This window comes from Acipenser ruthenus, chromosome 13, assembly GCF_902713425.1.
Source record: "Acipenser ruthenus chromosome 13, fAciRut3.2 maternal haplotype, whole genome shotgun sequence".
Lineage (NCBI taxonomy): Eukaryota > Metazoa > Chordata > Actinopteri > Acipenseriformes > Acipenseridae > Acipenser > Acipenser ruthenus.
The window spans coordinates 28,809,349-28,831,765 of NC_081201.1; the positions used below are offsets into that span (position 1 = coordinate 28,809,349).

At 37.3% G+C, this 22,417-nt stretch overlaps 1 protein-coding gene across 3 annotated transcripts in view; it reads left to right on the forward strand.

Annotated features, from left to right (window-relative positions):
• LOC117417668 (paladin) overlaps nucleotides 1-22,417 on the forward strand; it is an 87,419-nt gene that overhangs the window by 22,178 nt on the left and 42,824 nt on the right. For all 3 annotated transcript variants that reach the window (XM_034029854.3, XM_058985023.1, XM_034029853.3), the window contains exons 2-17: nucleotides 8,400-8,597; nucleotides 8,844-8,946; nucleotides 9,450-9,629; nucleotides 9,781-9,945; nucleotides 10,864-11,024; nucleotides 11,786-11,861; nucleotides 12,842-12,993; nucleotides 13,630-13,726; nucleotides 14,490-14,594; nucleotides 15,529-15,624; nucleotides 15,914-16,048; nucleotides 16,226-16,342; nucleotides 16,977-17,156; nucleotides 19,694-19,891; nucleotides 20,438-20,578; nucleotides 20,668-20,739. In XM_034029854.3, the coding sequence (XP_033885745.2) occupies nucleotides 8,413-8,597; nucleotides 8,844-8,946; nucleotides 9,450-9,629; nucleotides 9,781-9,945; nucleotides 10,864-11,024; nucleotides 11,786-11,861; nucleotides 12,842-12,993; nucleotides 13,630-13,726; nucleotides 14,490-14,594; nucleotides 15,529-15,624; nucleotides 15,914-16,048; nucleotides 16,226-16,342; nucleotides 16,977-17,156; nucleotides 19,694-19,891; nucleotides 20,438-20,578; nucleotides 20,668-20,739 (2,163 nt within the window). In that variant the 5' untranslated portion in view covers nucleotides 8,400-8,412. The remainder of the gene's footprint in view (nucleotides 1-8,399; nucleotides 8,598-8,843; nucleotides 8,947-9,449; nucleotides 9,630-9,780; nucleotides 9,946-10,863; nucleotides 11,025-11,785; nucleotides 11,862-12,841; nucleotides 12,994-13,629; nucleotides 13,727-14,489; nucleotides 14,595-15,528; nucleotides 15,625-15,913; nucleotides 16,049-16,225; nucleotides 16,343-16,976; nucleotides 17,157-19,693; nucleotides 19,892-20,437; nucleotides 20,579-20,667; nucleotides 20,740-22,417) is intronic.

Consider the following 22,417-nt stretch of genomic DNA (forward strand, 5'->3'; position numbering starts at 1 on the left):
TCTTAATGTTTCACAGTAGTTGTTTGGCTTTTCACCTCTCCTGCCTTTTATTAGAATGTAAATATGGTTATGTGTAAAATGGTTAACTCATAACGTCTCTGAAAATAAGGAGCATTTGCATCCTTCCTCTTATTTGTAAACGTGCAGGCAGATGCATCCTGCAGCTGCATAACTCTTCCCTCTAGTAGACCTGGCATAGATTTAGACCTTTTGTTGACGGCTTGTTGAGCAAAGTTAGTACTCTTACAGAATTTAAATGTGCAGCGTGTGAAAGAGACTTTGCTAACACGATTTGGGGGTCTTTATATGTGCAGGTCAATTTTCCATGTACTCCTTCATAAACAAGCTCCTAGAAATCAACTGTTGCATTGATGTGTGATTAAAAATTGACTGAAATTCTTATTAGAAACAGGAAACCATTACTGTTGCAGTGGACTGTATCTGGTTTCACCCTACACTTTAATAATAAAAATGTGCCAAAATTGGTTGAAGAACTGAACATTTAGTAACAAGTGATGAAAGTGGAAAAAACAGAACCCTATTAATCTTTTTCATTTATATTCTCTTCATATATATAATGGTATATATTCTGTGCAATGGATGTATGTGAGTGCCAGATAGAAATATGCTTTTTCAGCTACAGATTTCTTCAGAACGTGATAGGAACAATTATTAAGGTGTGCAGGGTGGAAGCCCGGCTGGTGTAACTAGAGTGTTTGGCTTAAATATATCCCTGCCAACAATCACAGGTGTGGTAATTCCATAATTAGGTCATTGCCACACCTGTGATTGGTGGCAGGGATATATTTAACTCTATCCCTGGCAAACTTACACTCAAACACCTATTTACACCGGCAGGACGGCATATGGTTATTCAAGGCTTTGTCATTACAACTCCTTCTCGCCCCCTGCCTCCACCTTGCAGCGTGCCTTATCCAGGGGGAAGGTGGCCCAGAGTGCCACCTGTCCTGCCCTCTGGCATTAGGATTTATTTATTTATTTATTTATTTATTTATTTATTTATTTATTAGCAGACGCCAATCTGCTCAATCAATATACATTACATCATAGTTCGGCCAGCTTATAGGGGCGGCAATCGAGCTCCAATGGACAAGGCCATGGGCCAAATTATATTACGTTTCATTATGGACACGGTCATCTGTCAAATACAATTAAATCATTCATTTAAAATCTTGTGGCTGTCTCCTTTCTCAACTACATATTAGCGAGATATTGGTTGGAGAGATATACACTGGCAAAATATGTTATAAAGCCAAATGAAAAAAGGCACAACTCACTTTGGGGGGGGAAAAGAGAAATATGACATCATGCTGTTTGGAGAAAATTCTAAACCCCTCATTTTGTTGTCGTTGCAACAAATGGTATAGCCACACTGTACATCTGTCTTTAGTTGGGGTATTGACATTCACTACTGTTTGGAAATGCTACTTCTAGGACAATCAATATATGTAAAACTTTTGCCAATAAATCAGGAAAATCAGTATAACAGCCTGCCTTTGTGCTAGAAGGCAGCAAGGTAAAAATGGTGGACTTCTGGTAAACAAAGCATTTTAAAATACTATTTACACTTTCAAGGCAACGTAGAATTTATTAAAATGAAAGCAAAATGTATTCATTACTTTGAGAGGTTGTTATAAAAAGTAAATGATGCCTGATGGAACAAACTAAAGCGAATTAAGCAGACAATCAACCTGTTTACATGCCTTTGTCCTACAAAGGCAGCCATTGGCAGGCTACCCGGCTCTGCACATTTCTCATTCCTGCACTATCTTCCCAAGCAAATTATCAGGACAGTGGAATAAACGGCACACTGTATTGGATGACCCTGCTTGATTAACTCTTAAGAGGATGTTTATGAGTGCAGCAATTTCCAGAGAGACCAGCCAAAACAGCATCTCTAGCAGTCACTTCTGAGCAGTTAGCTCAGAAGTGACATTTTAACTCATTTTACACCTTGAGAGAACCTGGAGCAATACCACAGTGACCTAAAGCAACATTAAAAAAATAGGCAATTCTGGGTATTTGATTCTATTGCACAGAAATTGTGCATTGCCTGTGCTAGGTCATTCTTCTGCAGAGTTGAACAGGAAACTAAGACTACGAAAAATAGTGAGAGGAAAAATGAACTAATCACTGCAGAAGGGTTATGCCAATGAACAGCAACGTACAGTAAGACTTGAATAAGGAAAGTTGTGGAATTAATGGATAGAGAGATAAGAAAGACAAGAGAAGTGAGGGACAGCCTCTGAGCTTTGCCTGGGGTTCTGAAAGTACTAATAAAAAAGCTGATACTGAATCAGAGGATCGTAATTTATGAAGCTAGAACATAATTACCTTGTATCAAATGTAAACCGTTGTGGCCAAAAGTTTTGCATCACCTAAAATTTTAGGATTGTGGTATAATAAAAAAAAACTCTGATCATAATTTAGATCTTTTATTTAACATCATGTAATCAAAGAAACTACAAAATGATATTGTAAAAGTCTACCAGAAGCCATTATGGTAGTACAATATTTCATGCTAGGTTTCGAAATGTCAAAAATGTTTGTAAGTTTTTCTTTATGTATATGGAAAACCTATAAAGCGATATGAAATTCAATATGTTAACGTAACATTATTTAGCAGGTTAATTCTAAAGGGTGATGCAAAGCTTTTGGCCATAGCAGTAGACGATAATTTCTATTGTATTCAGAGATTTTTTTATATATATTTGTCTTGGAAAAAGATACACTTCCTTTTCAGCAGTGTTATTGAAAAACCTAGAACATTTCTTTCAAGTTCTTCATTATCTATGGCAGGGTAGGGTGTGGGGTGGGTTTGTGTGGTGATGAAAACTGATGGGTACTCGTACCAACCAGAGCTGCTGCAACATAAACTTGGGATTTAAAAATTAAAATTAAGTGCAATTCCTTTCCAAAGAGTTTATGGTATTGGAGAGCATCATACAGGGGGTGTGCCCTGAATTCATGTTTTAACCTTAGAAAGCCTTCCAGACTGAGTCTTAAGTTCAAATGAAGTTCAGAACACAAACCCATGAAATATAGTAACCTGAGGTATGTATCCTTGTAAGGTAAAGTTGCAATGTGGAAGGTTTCAAGAGTTTGGCAGAATTGTCAAACCACAGATTAAATTACCCTCCTACGGTAACTATGTATAATGTGGACTCGCCATGTCATGGGTAACTAATACATTTGTTGTTTTAAGTTTAAAAATAATGTGAATACTATTCCATTGAGATGTAATTATCTGTATTTTATGCCTGTGCTAAATTCTAAATGTAAATAGCCTGAATTAGACCAAAATAGACCACGTAAGATAATTATTGACATAATTGCCTTCTAGTGATGCTTCCCAGTGGCAGACAGAGAGTGAACGTTTTGCTTTTCCATGAATCTGTTGGTTGCCACGTTAAAATTAATATTCCAAAGCCGTCATTTTTTTTTTTTAATTAATAAAGAACGACCCTACAAATAGAAGGAGGTAATGCAGAATTATTATTATTATTTTAGGCATGGAATTTCATGCTGGGAAGTAAATGAAAGCTTTAATTAGCCTCTGAAGTAGCTTTACATTTGCATGATAAAGCACAAAGTAGGACATGAATTATCCTTGCATTTTGTATTTGAAGTGCTTTTTAAAATTGCAGGCGTGGAGTGAAGAAACAAAATATAACACTGCAATCACAGTGTCCTATAATATTTGACTAATGGAGTATCTCAACAAAAAATGCAAATGAAAATATTTTTACTATCCAAATCCTGCTTTCAGTTTGGACAATAAAATGGAAACACCGAAGAGTTGTAGCACACACCTTTTGGTAAATGGGCTGTTCCTTACATTTCTGATTAATGTGTTTTGACATATATTCTGTCTATCTAAAATCCCTTCCCCCTATTGTATGTTAGCTTAAGTCACAATAGTAGATTTTGCGTTTGCTGGTGCTTCTGTTTCTAGGTTATATAAATATGCTTCAGAAGGGACAGTCTCAAAGGTGATGACTTGAATTTGCTGCAAATTTATCCCAACTTTCCTGAAGCAGTAACAGGTGTAAGCAATAATGAATGGTCACATATCCATCCAGAACACAACCAAATCCTTATTTCACCCAAATCTACTCCTGAAATGGGACTAAGGCTTCTTTGTAAATGCCCATGCAAGCACAAAATTCAGCCCTGCATGTCTTCATGCAATTAAAGTGATTCAATAATTCTTAAAGCAATTTAAAAAAACAAAAGTTAAAAATAGGCAGTGACTTTTAAAATTTAATTCATGCAAATATGAATTTCTTTGAACTAAGAATGAATCCAGTGGAGATGTTAACAAATAGACAGGACATTGGAGGTGAGACATAGCATCATGACTGTTTTCTTCTGTTTGGATTATTTTCTGTTAGAATCAAAGCTTTTGTTTTTATTCCAAGCCAAGCATTATTATTTGTTTTTTTTTAATTTAATGATGATTAAGAGAGTAACATCATAAAAGTATGATTAGAGGAGCTGACCTAAGGAATTAAACACATCATACTAGGCACATGAAGGGCTGTCCGGTTAAAGCATTCTGTTGAGATGTGGATGGAAGTGGTTCCTAGCCCTGCTGATGTAGCACTCAGTGAAAAAACGATTTAGAAGGTATGAGATGTGTACTGCATACTAATTGAACATCAACAAGCCTCTACAACTAGCTTTATGAGCTTGCATGTAATGAGAAAAGGGCTTTAGATGCTGTATGTAATACATATGCTTTACATGTTAAGTGACGGAGATACAACAGTAATTATTCTTGAAGCTGAGTTTTTGATACAAATGATGACTGTAACATGATCTTTTCCACCCTTCCAGGAGCACCTTTTTGTCAGGACTTTTTGTATTTCCCTTTTGATAACTTGTCCTTAAAATCATTATTATTATTATTATTATTATTTGTTTATTTAGCAGACGCCTTTATCCAAGGCGACTTACAGAGACTAGGGTGTGTGAACTATGTATCAGCTGCAGAGTCACTTACAACAACGTCTCACCTGAGATGGGATTTGAACCGGGGACCTCTGGGTTACAAGTCCTTTTCTTTAACCACTGGACCACACAGCCTCATTATGACCCCCTAAGTAACAGAAGGGAACAATTTCCAATGCAGTTTTGCATTGTAGATACCTCTCTTAGCAAGGCTTAAATATACTAAACCAAATATACAGTGTCTATTGTCCTAAACCTATTAAATTAGACCTTTAGAGTGACATTCAGCTCTCTGATTGGGCGCCCTCATTGATTCACCCAGTCTCAATACAAGAAGCTTCCAGGTGAAGCAGCATTTGTTAAGCAGGATATGTTCCAGGCCCTCGCCTACAGCCAGTCATACCAGGGCCTACGTCACTATGACAATGAAAATCTTTCTGCAATCAATTTGACCTGTTTATAAAATAAAAAATAAAAACAGCTGGAAAGATTAGAACTTCTTTGATGCCTGAACCTAGAATTTCTTAAACGCAGACAGTTGCTGTGTGCTCAGATCTTGGTAACATTGCAGTAGTTTTGCTGTATCCAATGTGACTATCTAAAATAATTTATGATCCTAGCGGTATGTTTTTTTAACTGAGTAGGTTGCAGGATAAACAACCATCCTTGCTTAAAACTTTTGCTTAGACCTAAGGGTAAAATCTATCATCTGCCAATCAAATTCAGAGACCCTTTCCCAGCCACAGGTATTTTCAGAACAGTAATCAAACATTCAGTTTTCTTACAGTAGTTTATTTCAGATTTAGTTTTATTTGGATATTTTCAGTTTTACTTTAGTTTACTAACCCAGGGAAAAAAACAAAACAATGTTACTCATTTTTTCATGACTTGACATGCGGGGACTTTTAAAAATAAACAGATACTCGGCATGCTTGCAGTGTGTCAGAGGTATTTAAGGCTTCTTACTGTGAGGGGATATTATAATAATGTTGATATTACTTTATGTAGTATTGTTAAAAATGTGTTGTAAAGACTTTCCTTAACTATAAATATGGGTCCCGTATTTTGAAATTGTATGTTGTTGTCCAAAGAGTCAACTTCATCAGATAGACCAAAGAGTCAACTTCATCAGATAGCTAAAAAAAACAGTGCTTACCAACTCCTTATTTCAGTACTAATTCAGTGTCTCCATATAATGTTAATTAATAACAGAGGTTGATTGCCCAGAAAGAAAGAAAAACAATATTCTATACAGACTTTGGCAGCTGTTACAGGGTAAACTGTATTGTTGCATGCTGACCAGGTTGGATTGCCAGTTTTTTAAAGGCTTAGCAGCTACTGGGCAGGAATTGCAGTGTACTTTAGCCATTCTTAGGGTTCACCAATCTACTCCTGGGCCTGGGCCTGGGTCTTACAGAATCAATGAACAACTTTCGTATCAAAAAGATGATTTGATGAGAATGCTTGGAGTTTCTACAGAATTACATTGGCTTTAAGAATTATATTGGCAACAGTGTGTAATACACCATTTACTTTGTAAGGGTAACAGCATTTTTGGAGGGCTAAGTGACAGATGTATTTATTTATTTTTTCTTGCTAACTTGACAGTATTTGCTGTTTTATTTTTACTATTAAATGAAGTCATTTAATTTATTCAGTGCATATAAAAGAACATTTTAAGTTTAAATGAAAACACTAATGATTGCATCAAACAGTATCTTCCTTACAGTACCACTACTAGTCTTGGGCTACCTTGGAAACATCCCAGAACTGACATTGCTGTCTTTATTCAAAGTGTCCTTCTAAAACTTTTATTCAGCATTCCAGCCACCTGGCTGCCAGATGTATGTTATTTTTGTTGGCCTCTGCTGAAAAAGCAGGTTTGCCAGCAGTGTAGCTAGTTTCCATTGAGAGAGAGAACTCTGAGATTAATTGAGGGGGCTGGAGGTCTCTGCATTCACTTCAAGGCTCCCCTTGCATAGCACCAGACAGTGCCAGATTATTTAAGGTAGAGGAAAAATGCAAGAAGAAAAATTGGTGATTCGGGGGAAATGATGCAAAATATCCCCTGGCCTTCAAATATAGCCAAAAATAAGCAACAGAGATGCAGCGAAGAGAGGTGGACCTGTTCTTCTGTAGCACAAAAAGCAGTTCAGTTATTTTTATGACACTTAACTTGCCCTGTTTTATTGAAATACTTACCTGAATTTAAAATGGCTTAATGTAAAATGTACTGCTGTTCTGGAGTTGCCAGTTCTTTAGGCAACATTATTTATTGGTAATTAATGATGTCAATACAAAAAGGCTGCTAGTCAGGTTTTCCACTTGAAGCCACTGATAGTATTCTCCAGCTGCATTGAAGATATTGAGAAAGTTGGTCAATTAAATGTAATTGCTATACACCAACTCTAACATTAGCAGAATGTGCACATTTTTCCAATAAGCCATTCCCTTTGTTGTGATTCAGTTTTTATTGAAGCTCAGTCCTAATGTTTTGTATTTAGACTGTAACTGTAATAAAGTATGAACTTTGGCATTAATGGGCAAGGAGACAGCTAGGGAAGCACATCCTGTCAGCCTTCCAGTAAAATCAGATACTATTGTGGAGCCCGGAAGACGAGACACACTCAGCTTCCTGTCCAGCTGCCTGGGAGGTACCTGGTCACAAACAGGTTACCTACACCCAGCAATGCGTCTGGGGGTCAGCAACTGTATCCAGTGCAGATAATTAAAAAAATATGTATTTTGCTTCCTTCTATAGTAAACCATGGCTTGGCCAGTTTTGCAATCAGCAGCATGTTCTCTCTTCTGTACAGCCACTTGCCAAAAGAATAAAATGGTTAGTCATAAACAGTAGTAATATGTGTATGCATTGTTTTCTGATAGCGGTACTTTTCAGTGATAACAGCAACTTTTAAAAATAGAGCTTAATCTGAGGGAGTGGAATTTGCTGGCCATAAGCCAATTTGAAACTGCTTAAGTCTGGTTTCAAAACAAATTTGTAAATCTGGAAAAGTTTTAATTCTCTCATTTTATACTGGAATGAATCCAATCAACTTGTGGAAATATTTGTATTAATAGAGAAGGAGTAACAATGTTTTACTGTATGTAGATATAAGTCTGAATGTTGGGAAATGCTGTATAGTTCACTGTGTTTGGCTTCCTTACAAGAGGCTCGAATTGTGTTCAATCCTAATTTTTATTCATTTAAAAAATCATTCTTGCTGTTTCAAACTGCAGATTCACTGCTATTAAAAATGAGGAATCACTAATAATGATATTGTTAAGATTACTCAGTGTGCCAGAAGCAATGCCGCAGTGCTCACTTTGGGTGTTTTTATATTTTGTACTGGATTTAACTTTTGAGGACAACTACAGGTTCTGTGAGTTATATATCCATTAATGCAATCATATGTTCTTCACAGCTGTTTGTAGATTATGGGTACAACTGCCAGTACAGCACAGCAGACAGTCTCCGTAGCACATCCAATTGAAAGTGTCCATGGCAATGGGATGGCAGACAACAGGCGGTCAATGAGCATTAACTCCTTTCAAACAGTCAACATTCACAATAACAAGGCCAAGTCCATCATTACCAATAAGGTGGCACCGGTAGTCATTACGTAAGTATTTCTTTAAAGTTGCTGGTAAATATTTAATTGCTACTGTTATTATTCATAACTGCTGATAAGAATGAGGCTATGCAGTGCAGCACATCTCTATAGAACCTGAGCATTGGTACAGCATTGGTTTGGTTTACTCGCTGCTTTTTCATGTCCCCCATGAGATGCTCAAGTGCTGTAGATATGACCTTGATTGTTGTGGTGTAGTAATGTTATGAATCATCTCCTACTTGTGTTTAATTTTAGGTATAACTGTAGAGAAGAGTTTCAGATTCACGATGATCTCCTTAAAGCAAATTACACTGTTGGACGAATTTCAGACACCATGCCTGAACACTACCTCGTACAGGTAAGAACATTGGTTCAGGGTTTTTACTGGTATTATTACTTTACTTTTTATTAATCTTTGGATAAATAAAACTAGTTATAATTGGTTGTATTAAAATGAGTGTTTGTGATGTTAGGTTTTAACTGATTTAAACATCCATAAAACACCTCTGAGACCAACAAATAAAAAATTGTCAATTCACCTTTCAGAACAAATGAAAGCCCTGCTTAACACACATTGTTGGTCATAAAAATACATTGACACGCTCAGAAAAAGAGAAGCCTATCTATAATGTTGTTTGGCTACTTTGCAATGCTTCAGTACTGTAGACTCTGCACTAGCAAAATTCAAGGCTGGCATCTATCAAAAGGTGTTGAGTGTCCCTGTAAAAACTATCTGGCTGTTTTTAATGTTACCTCTTGAGAGAAATAGTATATATTAAGCAATTAATACAATAACACATCTAAAATTTGCATTTTTTTTCTTAAGCAGTTTGGTAGTTAACACTTTTTTTTCTCTCTTAGGGCAAATATTTTATGGTGCAGGACGTGTACAGTAAAGCAGATGTCTTAAACACTACGGGCAGTTATGGTGCACCAAACTTCAGGCAGGCCAAGGGAAGCTACCCTTTGTTTGGAATGGGGCAACCCAGCCTTAGTGGCTTCACGCAAGTCCTTCAGAGACTGCAGACACATGGTTACAAGGTCTGTAAACTCTTTTGACTAATGATCTGAATTTATATTGACATATCATTTGCTTTATTTAATGTTTACATTATTTTTACCTTCATACCTGTTTTGAAAAATCTGTCATGTATTTATTTATTTATTTATTTATTTATTGTTTTAATATCAGGAAGTGATCTTCTTCTGTGTGCGCGAGGAACCTGTTGTGTTTTTACATTTGGAAAATGATTTTCTACCTTACACACCAAGGAGAAAAGAAAACCTCCACGAAAACCTCCATGGTTTGGGAAAAGATGTTAAAGTGGAAAACTTGGAGTTGACAATCAGAAAGGAGGTGTGTATGCAATGTTCTTATAAAACAAACCTCGGGTTTTTGAACTTCATGTGTCAAAAGAAGAGCATCAAGAAAGAGTTCCTGTTTACGGGTAAAGTAGTATTTGTGCATATGATGCATGGCAATACCTGCTCTATTGTATTTGCATTACAAGCTACTAGGCTGTGAGTTTGAGGCTGTGAGTTGTGGGATTTCTTTAAAGTTTTCTTGAGACTTGAGTGAAAAAACTAATTCCAGCAACACACTCCTAACCTTTACCAACATACCTAAAACCTAATCTAACACATATATGTAAAAAGTATTGCATTGGTTTTTAGAAAGAAACTTCAAATCAACCAATTCCGTGTTTTTTTTCACGATGAACAAAAGCTTCAAAAGGAACATCGGCAAGCATCTTCTTAAAGTGAATATGGCGTTGCCGGTCTCCCTGCCTCTCCTCTCTTTTCATGTTCTTTTCATTCTTGTTTTCTGATTTTCCTATGAAGGAAAAGGTATTGGAGAATAGCTAAGTTCATGGACACTGGCACCACCATTTTGTGCATCACAGCTTTGATGATTCAAGTTTGTTAATCAAAAAGAAAAGCTTTGGGATTGATCAAATTAGTGAGATGTTCCGCAAAAAAGTAATTGGGGGCTATTCAGTTGGTCTAAACAGCAGCTGATCTAAAGGACCCCTGGGGTTTTTATATTTTTATAGACCGAAATACATTGACTTGCATGCACTGCTAGATTTTAGTAATCTTTATTTTTATTTAGATCTTTTGCTGTTAGGATCAATTTTAATTTTCTAGGTGAGAAATCGAGAATCTGTATTGGATTGAGAGTTAAGGATAAAGATTGTAAACACCAATGCCTGCTAATATGGGTCAGGCAATTAACAAAACTTTTATGCATGCTGTTTTTGCTTTCCATTTACAGCTTTATGACTTTGCTCAGCTGAACGAAAATGTGTACTATCTCTACAATGACATTGAACACTTCAAGAATGAGCCTCAGCACATCACCATCAGCTGTGAAGAGGACATTCATGTCACTGAAGAAGTTTACAAGAGACCTGTCTTTACAATGCCTTCATATAGGTAACTCACATATGTGTATTGCTATATGTGTTGGTCTTTACACTTTACACTTTTGCTGTGATAACGAGTGTTTTAAATGCTCTATAGCCACTTCAGCTGTACCAGTTAGCTCAAAGCCAGAGTTTTTGTTTGTCTTTATGGAAATGTATCTTTTGTACTTTGGTACTCCCAATGCAATATTTGGGATCCCTTTACTTATCTCCACTCCTACTAGTCTGATAACTGGCAGCCAAAAGGAATGTTTCTAAATTGAAAGGAAAGCACCAAACATACTGGAATTAAGGGTTCAGAGCCCAAGTATACATTGAATGGACCCTTGAAACAGCAGATGAGTAGATCAACGGTAGACTCCTTTTTTTTTTAAAAAAAAAAGGCAAATATAGTTCACTACAGAACTATTTAATGTTTTGTCACAGTTACGATGACTCAAAGGTTGTCTTTAAAGTGAATAGAAAGCTCAGATGCATTTTCTAGTTCCAAGTGCACACACCAGCCTTGTCTTCATTCAGTTTGATCTTCTTATCTGTGTATAATAAATACTGTTAGTTTTTATGTAAAATTCATACTTGCAGGACAGAATATTTCTAACTAGTCTAGGGCTTTGGAGTGGTAACAGAATTGGGCCTTGGACAGCACAACACTCCTGATGTTACCTCAGCATAAATGCACACAGCGTTCAGCTTTGTTGCTTAAAACACTACAATCTTGCATTGTTCCATGAAAGATGACAGAATTGTGTTTCAGTGCAATGTGTTTTCCAGGTATTATCGATTGCCACTTCCAATGGAAGGCGCACCGCAGGAGCGGCAGTTTGATACCTTTGTTAATATACTCAGGGTAAGCATGGGAACTAACAAAGTACTGTTGTAAAACATTGTTTGCTCTTAGGTTACCAATGTTTATTGGAATGTACCTATTAATTGGGAGGTACTGTGCAAATTAAGCCTTTAACCTTCTTGAGTCCTAATTTGACGACCACTTACACTTTTGGCTGACCGAAGTGTAAAAAAAATAAATAAAATAAAATAAATCACGTTGGAGAATGAGAAATAAACAAATTAACTTAAATTAACTTAAAATAATACTAGCTGTAGTAATTTTATTGTTTTGAAAATCGGTCAAAACTTTTAGATGTTATACTTTAAAAAAAAAAAAAAATTGTCGATAGCCTGGTCCGAGCAGTGATATAACCAAAAAGGTGTCATTACCAGTGGTGTGGTAGATGGGCTCTTTTGACGAGGTAATCTCGCATTTTGTGGCATAGGTCTATGTGAGAGATGTGAGTGAAAGAGCCTTATCACTTAGTGCTAGTCAAGTGTCCACAGAGACGGTGCCTAGAGTGCCTGTTGATTTGGAAAATTGGGAGCTAGGATAGTAAACCTTCTGCCAATGAGTACATTCCTATTGCCGTCTGTCTCATTTGCCTATTTTGGACCGAGGGTGTCAGACAGTAGAGCTCTTTGTCTTGGTATTGTTATGCTCATGCAAACATGGCCATTTTGCCATGTTATAAATTGTACATTACCGTGGCTAGTAGGTAGGTATTAGTTATTTTGGCTTTTGGCTTATTTTACAGACAAGGCAACTGGTCCTAAGTTTACAACACTTTTAATGTGAACTCACTTATAAACAGTGCTGAATAACTAATGTCTGATAGTCAAGTAAAAGAAAATGGTCTACAAATGAAAATTCCATACTGCCAAAACACTGGCATTTTCCAAGTTTCTAATAACAGCAGTTAATTGAATTGTAATTCATTGTAAAACATATGGTTCAACTTTTTATTTTTTTTTATTTTTATTTTTTTATTTAATAAGGAGAGCCCAAATTTGCTGCTTTCTCGAGACACAACAAAACCTCTTCCTGCCCTCCTCTTCAGCTGCCAAGTAGGAGTGGGCAGGACAAACCTAGGCATGATTCTTGGTACCCTTGTGATGTATCACCAGAAAGGAGCTCCAGAGAAGCAAAAGTAAGGCTGCATTATGAAGTACATACTGTGAAGAACTGATGCCTCCATATTCTAGAATATCTTAGGGAGTTGAATTTTCTGGTACCATGACAATTTGTATGCATTATTTGATTCAGTTCAACTAACAATTTACAGACACTTGCTATTAAATGTGTATATTTTTAAAGTAAGGTAACAAAAAAGGACCACCTTGGGGAAAAAATATATAATCTTCAGAGCTATCAGTGCAGACGCTTTTTAGAGTCATAAGGATTTATAGTGTGTAAAAAGTCAACAGTGTATGTGCAGTTGCCTGGCAACCTTCAAAGTGATTGAAATATGAGTATGGATTATTTACAGTCATCAAAAAGCAATGATTAAAAAAAAAAGTGCAATTGACTTTTTAATTCTTCTTAAGCAAAGGTAGCTTGGACATACATACAAATATAACACATTATTTGCAATAGTCTATTTATAAAAAATACATAGAAAGGGAAATTACATACCATATAACATTAGCATAGTCTTCTTTTTGTGTATTTGAATTTGTTAATAATATCTATTTTTAAAGTTCTGATTAATTGCAGAACAAACTTTGTATTTTGAAAATTCAGCAGTAATGTTGTTAAGAAATGCAGTGCATTTGCTTTTTCACAGACTCGCTGAGAATGCCAGCACAGTGCCAAAGGTACATTTTCAGATTATCCAGAATTTTATCAACTTAGTGCCAAAAGGTCAGCAAATTCTTGAAGAGGTAAGAGTCCCTCAGGGTTTTTTTTTTTTTTTTTTTTAACTTCCAGATTGTGGGATTGTATGTTAATACATTTTGAACAGTTTCCTATAACATGTACTGTTTCTTTCCTTGCATGTCAAAATTCCCTTTATGATATTCTAAAATAAGTCATGTTTGTTATACTTTTGTTTTTCAATAGGCTGCATTAATTTAAATTCATTTGACTGTTTAACAGCCCCAATTCAAGCAAATTCCAGCATGAAAATGATTGAATGTAACTTTCCTCAACTCCAAGAGGAGTACTGTCTGCTTGCTAAAGTACTGTGGCTACCCCCTCTAGTGGCTCAGTGGGTGGAGTTGGAGAATGCTTGACTGCACTCCTGCTGGTTTACATCACTGTTAGGGACACTCAACAAATACATATAAGAAGGATGGTAACAATTCATTTTAAAATCATACAAGAGTTCAATTATTTTCATGAAAGAAGTACATTTTGGTTAAACAGCACAGTGAAAAATACATTGTCTAATATCTTCAATATTTCATTTTTTCCAAATATATTAAATGCATGAAGTTGGTATGTTTTTTTTTTTTTTTTTACCACTGTATTACTGGTATTTCTGTTAGAAATGTATACGAACAAGAAGATCTGTTTCACCATTTCTTATACAGCTTGCTGCAACTCACTGGCTATTTACAGGTATACCATACAGATTGGTCAGACGATAAATGAAGGCTAGTGTAGTTAATGCTAGGTTCAGATTGGTATCTTCTTCTGTTTTAGGTGGACAGTGCTATAGCGCTCTGCTCAGAGATGCATGACATTAAAGAAGCAATCTATGAGAACAAGAAGAAGCTTGAGGGGATCGGGGAGGATTACCGGGTCCAGGTGAGCTTCAACTCCGGTAATTCCCTGTCTAAATGCGGAAGAATGTGTTCATTTTAAATAGATTTATTAACTACAGAGAGGGGGTGGGAATTAGAACTGGGAATGTAACATTATAAACCTCATTAATGTACACTGTCATAACTGACTGATCAGAACTGCAGAGAGGTGTTATTAACAGATCCAACAAACCCTTTTTATTCTGCCATTGGTTAGTTAATTATACTAAACAAAACCTCCAAAGGGTTATGTTAGCTTGATTCTGTAATAAATAATGTCACACCTAGTATTTATTTAAAGCAAGAATGAGCTTTGTTTTGACACGTGGCGTTATGCAGCAAATGCACATAACATATTGCTTTTTTCATCAAAAAGGTTGCTGTGTGAGGGGAAAATATATAATTTCAGCTGGTTGTACAGTCTATATATATATATATATATATATATATATATATATATATATATATATATATATAATGAGGTCTTATAACATTTTGAGAGTGCTTTGCTGTAGTATGCTGGAAAGAAGGATTAAAGCACTAATCAAGTTACGGATACCATGAGAGAAAATCCTGTCTTTGAACTGTACAGTATGCAGCCTGCGATTGTGGGGACCCACTGGGAATAAGAAAAGTGTGCTTAAATACTGAGACTTAATATATGAGGCAAGAATACAAAGTCCTTTAAGGGATTGCATAGTTGTCTTCTGTTTAAAAAAAGTGTTTTTTCAAATATCATTTACTAGTGTAGAGCATACACCAGAAGAGACACAACACTGTGGTTAACCTAGCTTTAATTTGTTGTTCAATGATTTAAGTATTGGATGTTTCATGGTGCCCTCATTTCCCACTCAGACTCAGGGGTTAATGGGAATGTTAATTTCCTAGGAATCTTTGCAAAAATATTTTTGACACTAACTTTTTTTTTTTTCAAACAGGGAAGCAGCACCAAAGAATATTTTCTCCAGAGAACGTTGCAGAGCTTGGAGCGCTATTTTTACCTTATTGCTTTTAATTACTACCTTCATGAACAGGTATACTTCTCCTATCATTTCAGAACTCGCTTTTATGTTAGTAGTTCTGTGGACAGTTATCAGGGGAAAGGAGAACTGGTGGGGATTTAGCCTTTTAATTTACATGGAATCAGTTACATTATTTGTCAGGCTACTGAGTAAATACAGATGGGACAGCTGGTGGCAGGGATATAAGGGGCTTATTTTACAGTATGTTTCTGTACATTTTCAAATAATATCCTTATTGCATAAATATGAAGCATGTCAATCATCTTTCGCTGTGACATAATGCCTCTCCATTGTCTTGCAGTATCCTCTGGCTTTTGCACTGAACTTCAGTAAATGGATGTGCAGTCACCCTTGGGTTTACAGGCTTCTTGCTAGCATGAATTTATCAGAGTTATCTGTACCAGTGGATCTAGTAACCAAAGGAACAAGGGTGTTGGTGAGTTGTTTTTGACTCTGTTCTATGACAGATTTAAACTGGGACTAGTATAAACAGGATTTAAGTAAATGTTTTGTGTTTCTTCAGTTTGGGAGTTCTTTATAACTTGGGTCCATGCTGACCAGTTTTTAACGTACAGGAGTCAAAAATACCCAAATATATTTGTGTAATTTCCAGGTATCTGATGAATACTTGGCTCCAGATGTTCTTAGTACAGTCAAAGAGATGAAGGTAGCCAATTTTAGAAGAGTCCCCAAAATGTCTGTCTATGGAATGGCACAGCCCAATTCTGAGGTAGGTCATCAAACTGTCATGTTTGTTAATTTCACACATGCCCCTTTTAAGCTAATGCTTTTGTTATTATTCGGTATATACATTTCATGTCATATGTGACTTACAATTATAGTTGCTCAGGTACTAAACTACACTAGAATACTTTTTTTTTTCATCAGACTGAATTTTAGATATGTCTTAATTCAATTTACAAAAGATACTTTTTATGTTGTTTACTTGTTCATAAAGTCACGTGTGTAGTGAATACACATGTTAAAGTTATGTTTATCATAAAATATCTGCACACTTGGATAGGACCCTGGACAAAGCATATCAAACAGCTTTTCTTCAATTGGTTTAACAGCGATTGTAAATGGGCCAAATTAACTCAAAATATCCACTAGGTGTCAGCACTTGTCTGAAGAAGACATTGTAAAAACTTAAGTCTATCAGACTAGTACCCTATTCACACTGCCTACTGTAAATAATGCATGATCATGTCATGTTGAAATTGTGTTTGTGAATGAAGAAAATGGCAATCGAGTGGTTTTATCACATTATTTTATGTAGTGAGGATAGGGTATACATTTATTTAGTTTTAATCTGCTTTCAGCTTTCCAGTCTAACTTAAAAGCACTGAATGTGTTCCATGTAGGCGACTGGCTTTGTCGTGGGCTACTTGACAGATGAGAAGAGGAAGCACTCGCACATCTTGTGGGTGAATCTGCAGGAGGAGGTGGTGTTGGAAGGCAATGGGCAGGTGTACACCCCCCGGGAGCCAGGCTGTTTGGAACAACAGATCACTGGGCCAGCCTCTTCACCAGACCAGATTGAGGTAACAGGAACATTTAAATTTCAATCAGTCTTTATTTTATATAGCACCTTTCATAGTGGACCACCATCACAAAGCGCTTTACAAGATACAGTAAAAAAAACAAATACATTGAATCATAAAAAGATACAGTGAAAGATCAAAAGTAGCAGAGACACAACAGTATGCGTATGTCATATAAAATTATGAGAATAAGATACAGTGTAAACTTAGAAGAAGCAAAGACACAACAGCTAATAACAGATAGCAGGCTTAAAGAGCATGGAAAGCAAGAGAGAACAAGTGGGTCTTGCGAGTTGATTTAATGCGAGCAATGGTGGGAGCATCATGCATCAAAACTGGGAGAGAGTTCCAGAGAGTCGGAACCATGAAGCTAAATGAGTGTTCTCCAAGTGTGGTGCACTTTTGCTTGAGGATAACAAGCAGGCCAGAGTCGGAGGACCTCAGCTTGCGGGCAGGGACATAGCAGGTCATGAGGTTGAAGAGGTACCCAGGACCTGTGTGATGAAGGGAATTGTAGGTGAGCAGGAGAATTTTGAAAGTAATCCTGAACTTTACAGGTAGCCAGTGCTGCTGGGCAAGACAGGGGGTGATGTGTTCATGTTTTTTACATCTGGTAAGGATCCTGGCAGCGGCATTCTGATCTAGCTACAGTCGGTTTATGGTGCGTGCCTGAAGACCACCATAGAGAGAGTTGCAGTAGTCGAGTCGAGAGGAGACAAATGCATGACAAAGTATCTCCGCATCCAGGAGGGAAAGGTAGTGACAGACTTTGGAGATGTTTTGAAGGTGGTGGAAGGAAGATTTGACTACAAAGGAGATGTAGGCATCAAAGGAGAGGTTGCTGTCCAGAAGTACACCAAGGCTTCGTACAGTAGGGGAAGGCAACATCAGACAGTTTCTGAGGTTCAGGGCAGCTGTATTGAGATTCTTAAGTTGAATTTTAGATCCTACTAGGAGTTCAGATTTGCTAGTGTTTAGCTGAAGAAAATTGGCAGACATACAGGCCTCGATGTCTTGAATGCAAGCTTAGAGCTGGACCATGGCAGAGGGACATTTAGGGTCAAGTTTTAAGTAGAGCTGGGTGTTATCAGCATAGGAGTGAAACATGAGGCTATGTTGGCGGATGAGGTGACCCAAGGGAAGCATGTAGATGTAAAAGAGGCCCAAGAACAGACCCTTGAGGAACACCACAAGTGACTGGGTTTGTGACACCACTGCATCCAGCATAGAAACCAGACTACATGTGTTCAGATAGGTAAGACATTCAGGAGAGACCAGTATACTTCTGAAGGCAGTCAAGAAGAATGCTGTGATCCGTGGTGTCAAAGGCAGCTGTTAGGTCAAGGAGGACAAGCACAGAGGGAGCAGCAGCATCAGCATTAAGCAGGAGATCATTTACAATCCAGAGCAGAGCAGTTTCAATACTGTGATGTGACCGGAAGCCGGACTGCAGAGATTCAAGCAGATTGTTATCCGTGAGATGTTTCATCAGCTGACCTGGCTACAGCCCTTTCGAGAGTTTTGGAGAGAAAAGGGAGATTGGCAATGGGATGGAAATTACATAAGACAGCCGGGTCAAGGGAGGGTTTTTTGAGTACTGGCGTAACTCACGCAAGCTTGAGGGCAGCAGGAACAAAGCCTGAATCCAGGGACAGGTTGATAGTGTGCGTAATGGAAGGCGCAAGATCAGAAGCACAGAGACTGACAGGATTAGTTGGCCAGGGGTCCAAGGGGCACGTGGCAATAGTTGATTTCAACAGTAGGCCGGAGAGAAGGAGGAGAGAGCAGGAGGGGCAACCGGAGGCGAGTCAAGGTGGTCAAGTAGTAAACTGGGTATGTGGTGGGAGAGCGTAGAACAGAGAAATCATGACAGGTAAGAGAGGTCTTAAAGAGAACATTGGGTTTACCGTGTCCCATAGTTATGATTTCAGAGAAGCACTTCACCCTGGCAGCAGCGAGCGAAATTTAAATAAATAAAATAATCTCCTTTTAATAGAATCTTGGGATGTACCATAGCATTAGCAAAACTGTTCTGGGGGCACTTTTAAATAGAGTGCTTTTTTAATGTATGTGTATTTAAGTGGTAAGAATGGCACACTCTCATATTTTGATGTAATGGGAGCAGTTACAGTCTAGACATACTTCATGTGTCAACTCCAACCAGCACATAACACCTTAAGCAGTATGACATACTTCCCTCCTCCCTAGTGTGGGTGCTGTAATGAACTTTTTCCAGTGGCTGAATGAGTGGAGGAGTATTTAGATGTGCCTGTCTGGTCTGCTATTTGAGCCTCTCTTTCAGCACAGCAGACAGTGAACTGGTCCCTGAATATGGAGACTGGGCTCAATCCTTAGTTAATACCTTGTATATTAAGTTAAATTATGTGCCTTCCCTGCAGTTCCTTATAATAATATGTAACCGGTACACACTCAGCCAAGATGCCTTTTCCAGTTTTTGATATTGCACATCATGTTTTTCATAGTGTCATCATTTTTTTTTTTAAATGTGAAATATGCCGCCTTTTTTCTTTTTTTAGAAACTAGAAACTGCTACCAAAGAAGAAATCTTAAAATCCCAGAAATGGCTGGAAGTGAGTTTGGAGCAGGAAAAGCAGATGAAAATGTTTAAGACCTGCTTAACAGTGAAGGAGATCTTCAATCAGCACAAGACCTCCTGTCAGGGACTTGTATACAGACGCATCCCTCTTTTAGACTGCTGTGCTCCAAGGGAACAGGTAGCTAACACTTTACACTAACATATAACCCTGCTCACCAGGGGGTCCCAATCAAAACCCTTTGACAACTGGATCTAAAGTCCTTCTTTAGTGGCTTGAATTATTTGATGCACTGTCGCCAATGGGTGACCCAGCCAGTGCTGACCCTAGAACCACACAGCTGCTTGGTGAAACTCACTGCAGCTCACGTCCTATTTATCTTGTAGTGGAAGCTGTTAGTGTCAGGAAAGGGTTTTTTGAATTGTTTTGAAAAAAAATGGAGACCATGATATGCGTTTTTTGGCATATTAAATGAAGAGGGGTGGAATGTCTCAGAAATCGTTTAACCTGATTAACTAAAATAAGCTTAACCGTCCAGTATCATAAAACTACTCACTGCCCTGGACTGGGCTGCTGATTTTAAATTCAAGGTGTATTCTTCATTCACCCATTCCTAATATAAATATACAAATAAAGAAAAAGTTGCTGCTGCTGGTAATCAACTGTAAGTTAGACATTACACATTATATAAAAAACACTCTACTGTGCCTCTTTTGACCTCAATAGGACTTTGACAGGCTGATGGAAGCCATGAAGGAGACCCTAGCAGAGGACTCTCGAGCTGCTTTTGTATTCAACTGTCACAACGGCAAAGGGAGGACCACCACAGCAATGGTCATTGCCGCTCTCACTCTGTGGCACTTTAATGTGGGTACCTTTATAAGGTTATTTGTTTTGTGTGGCGATTTCAGCACTGCAGTAGACTAGACAATAATCGTCTTCTGCTTTTCTTTCAGGGTTTCCCTGAGATGAGTGATGATGAGATAGTGAGTGTTCCCTATGCCAAATACACAAAAGGAGAGTTTGAGGTAATTGCTTTCAGCATGGAGCTGTTTTATTTATGAATGTTTGTTTGATGTACAACACACATTGCAGGTGTGGAGGTCTTTGATTTCATTGGGGTTTCTTTCAGACCTCTAACTGTCCTCATGGAACATAAAATAATGTTTTTTTTTGAGTCAGCATAATAAAAGCCAGTAACCACCACATGTTATTTCAGTGTTTCCATTGCTTGGTTAATGAATCAAGTCACCACAACAATTTATATTTTTTGGACCACAACCTGGGGAATTTAGATTTTTTTTAATTAAATCTGTTAAGGAAAAACACAATTGTCAATTTTTAATGCTGACTAGTTCACTATTATTGCCAACGTGTACAGCATTGTCAAGGGCAACATTCTTCCTGCATGTGTCAAGGGTATTTCTTCTTCATTTGGTATAGCATCTCTACAGGAACATCCCACACTAAGCACCTAATTTTATTCCTTTGCTGTTGGCAATTAAAGTATTGTTAATAATAAATTCATTATTTAATGGTATTACTTTTTATGTCCTGCTTTATGTATGTAATTTAGTTTAAACAGAAGCAGTGTTTATTTATCTGTTGAAGTCCTGTAGTAATAGCTAGAACAGTTAATTTTTCTGAAGATTTCTTGTGTCTAATTGAAGATGGCTCGTATCTTATCTTGATAATATCTAGGTAAACCTTTTGTACACGTGCTAGAAAACTAGGATCAACAAAAAATCCTTAACAAAATATAATTTTTTTTATAGCTATTACCACTTCTACAAATCTTCTATCTTGTTTTTCTCTGTCGGTTTCATTTGGCCTTCCATCATGTTTGTATACTTTGAAATGGAATTCTGTGCCATGACGTTACACTGTTGCTGTTCTTGAATAACACTTAATTATTAGGTCAGAAAACACAGCAGTGTGATTGGTTAAAATACTTGCAGCATGACGCATTAAATAGAACACACTGATTGGCACCAAAGCAATGGCCTGAAGTGCTGTTGCCATACCACTGTGTCAATAAGCTCCCTGGGCCAGATTTACAAAAGACGTGCTACCCTGGTTGTCCGCAGTTTGCTGATATGACCTCATTTGTTAGAACACAAAAGTGTCCCTGTGATTTACATACCCTTTTCATTCTGTGTAAAGAAAGCATCGCTCTTCTCTGCATTGTTCCATGTGGAGACTGTTTCAATGAGATCCAGTGTGCACTTCAGCAAGTCTCACGGTCCACCAAGGCCTCTGATGCAGGCTGTTACCGCTATCGTGAAAAGATTTTTTTTTTTTTCTTGCAGGACTTTGTTTCTTCAATTTCCTCTTTCGTGGCACTATACAAGTTTGTAGATATTAAAGTTTTTTTTTTTTTTTTAAATATTTGCAGTGTCAATTTGTATTTATTTCAGTATATTTATACACTGAGATGAAAACAGCAGATAAAGAAGTTTTCCATACATTTATGTTGGTCACAAAATAAAGTATGACAATTGTTGAAACCACTATGGTCTGCCGATGCTGGTCTTTTAATTGTTCCCTTAACCAAGCTGTGAACAGTGGGGGATAGGGCTTTCTCTGTCCTGTGCACCAAGGCTGTGGAACTCACTCCCTCTCAAGATTTGAGTTTCTGAGTCCCTGTCTGTTTTTAAATCTCGCCTTAAAACACATTTATTTAAACTGGCATGCTTTTAGATTATT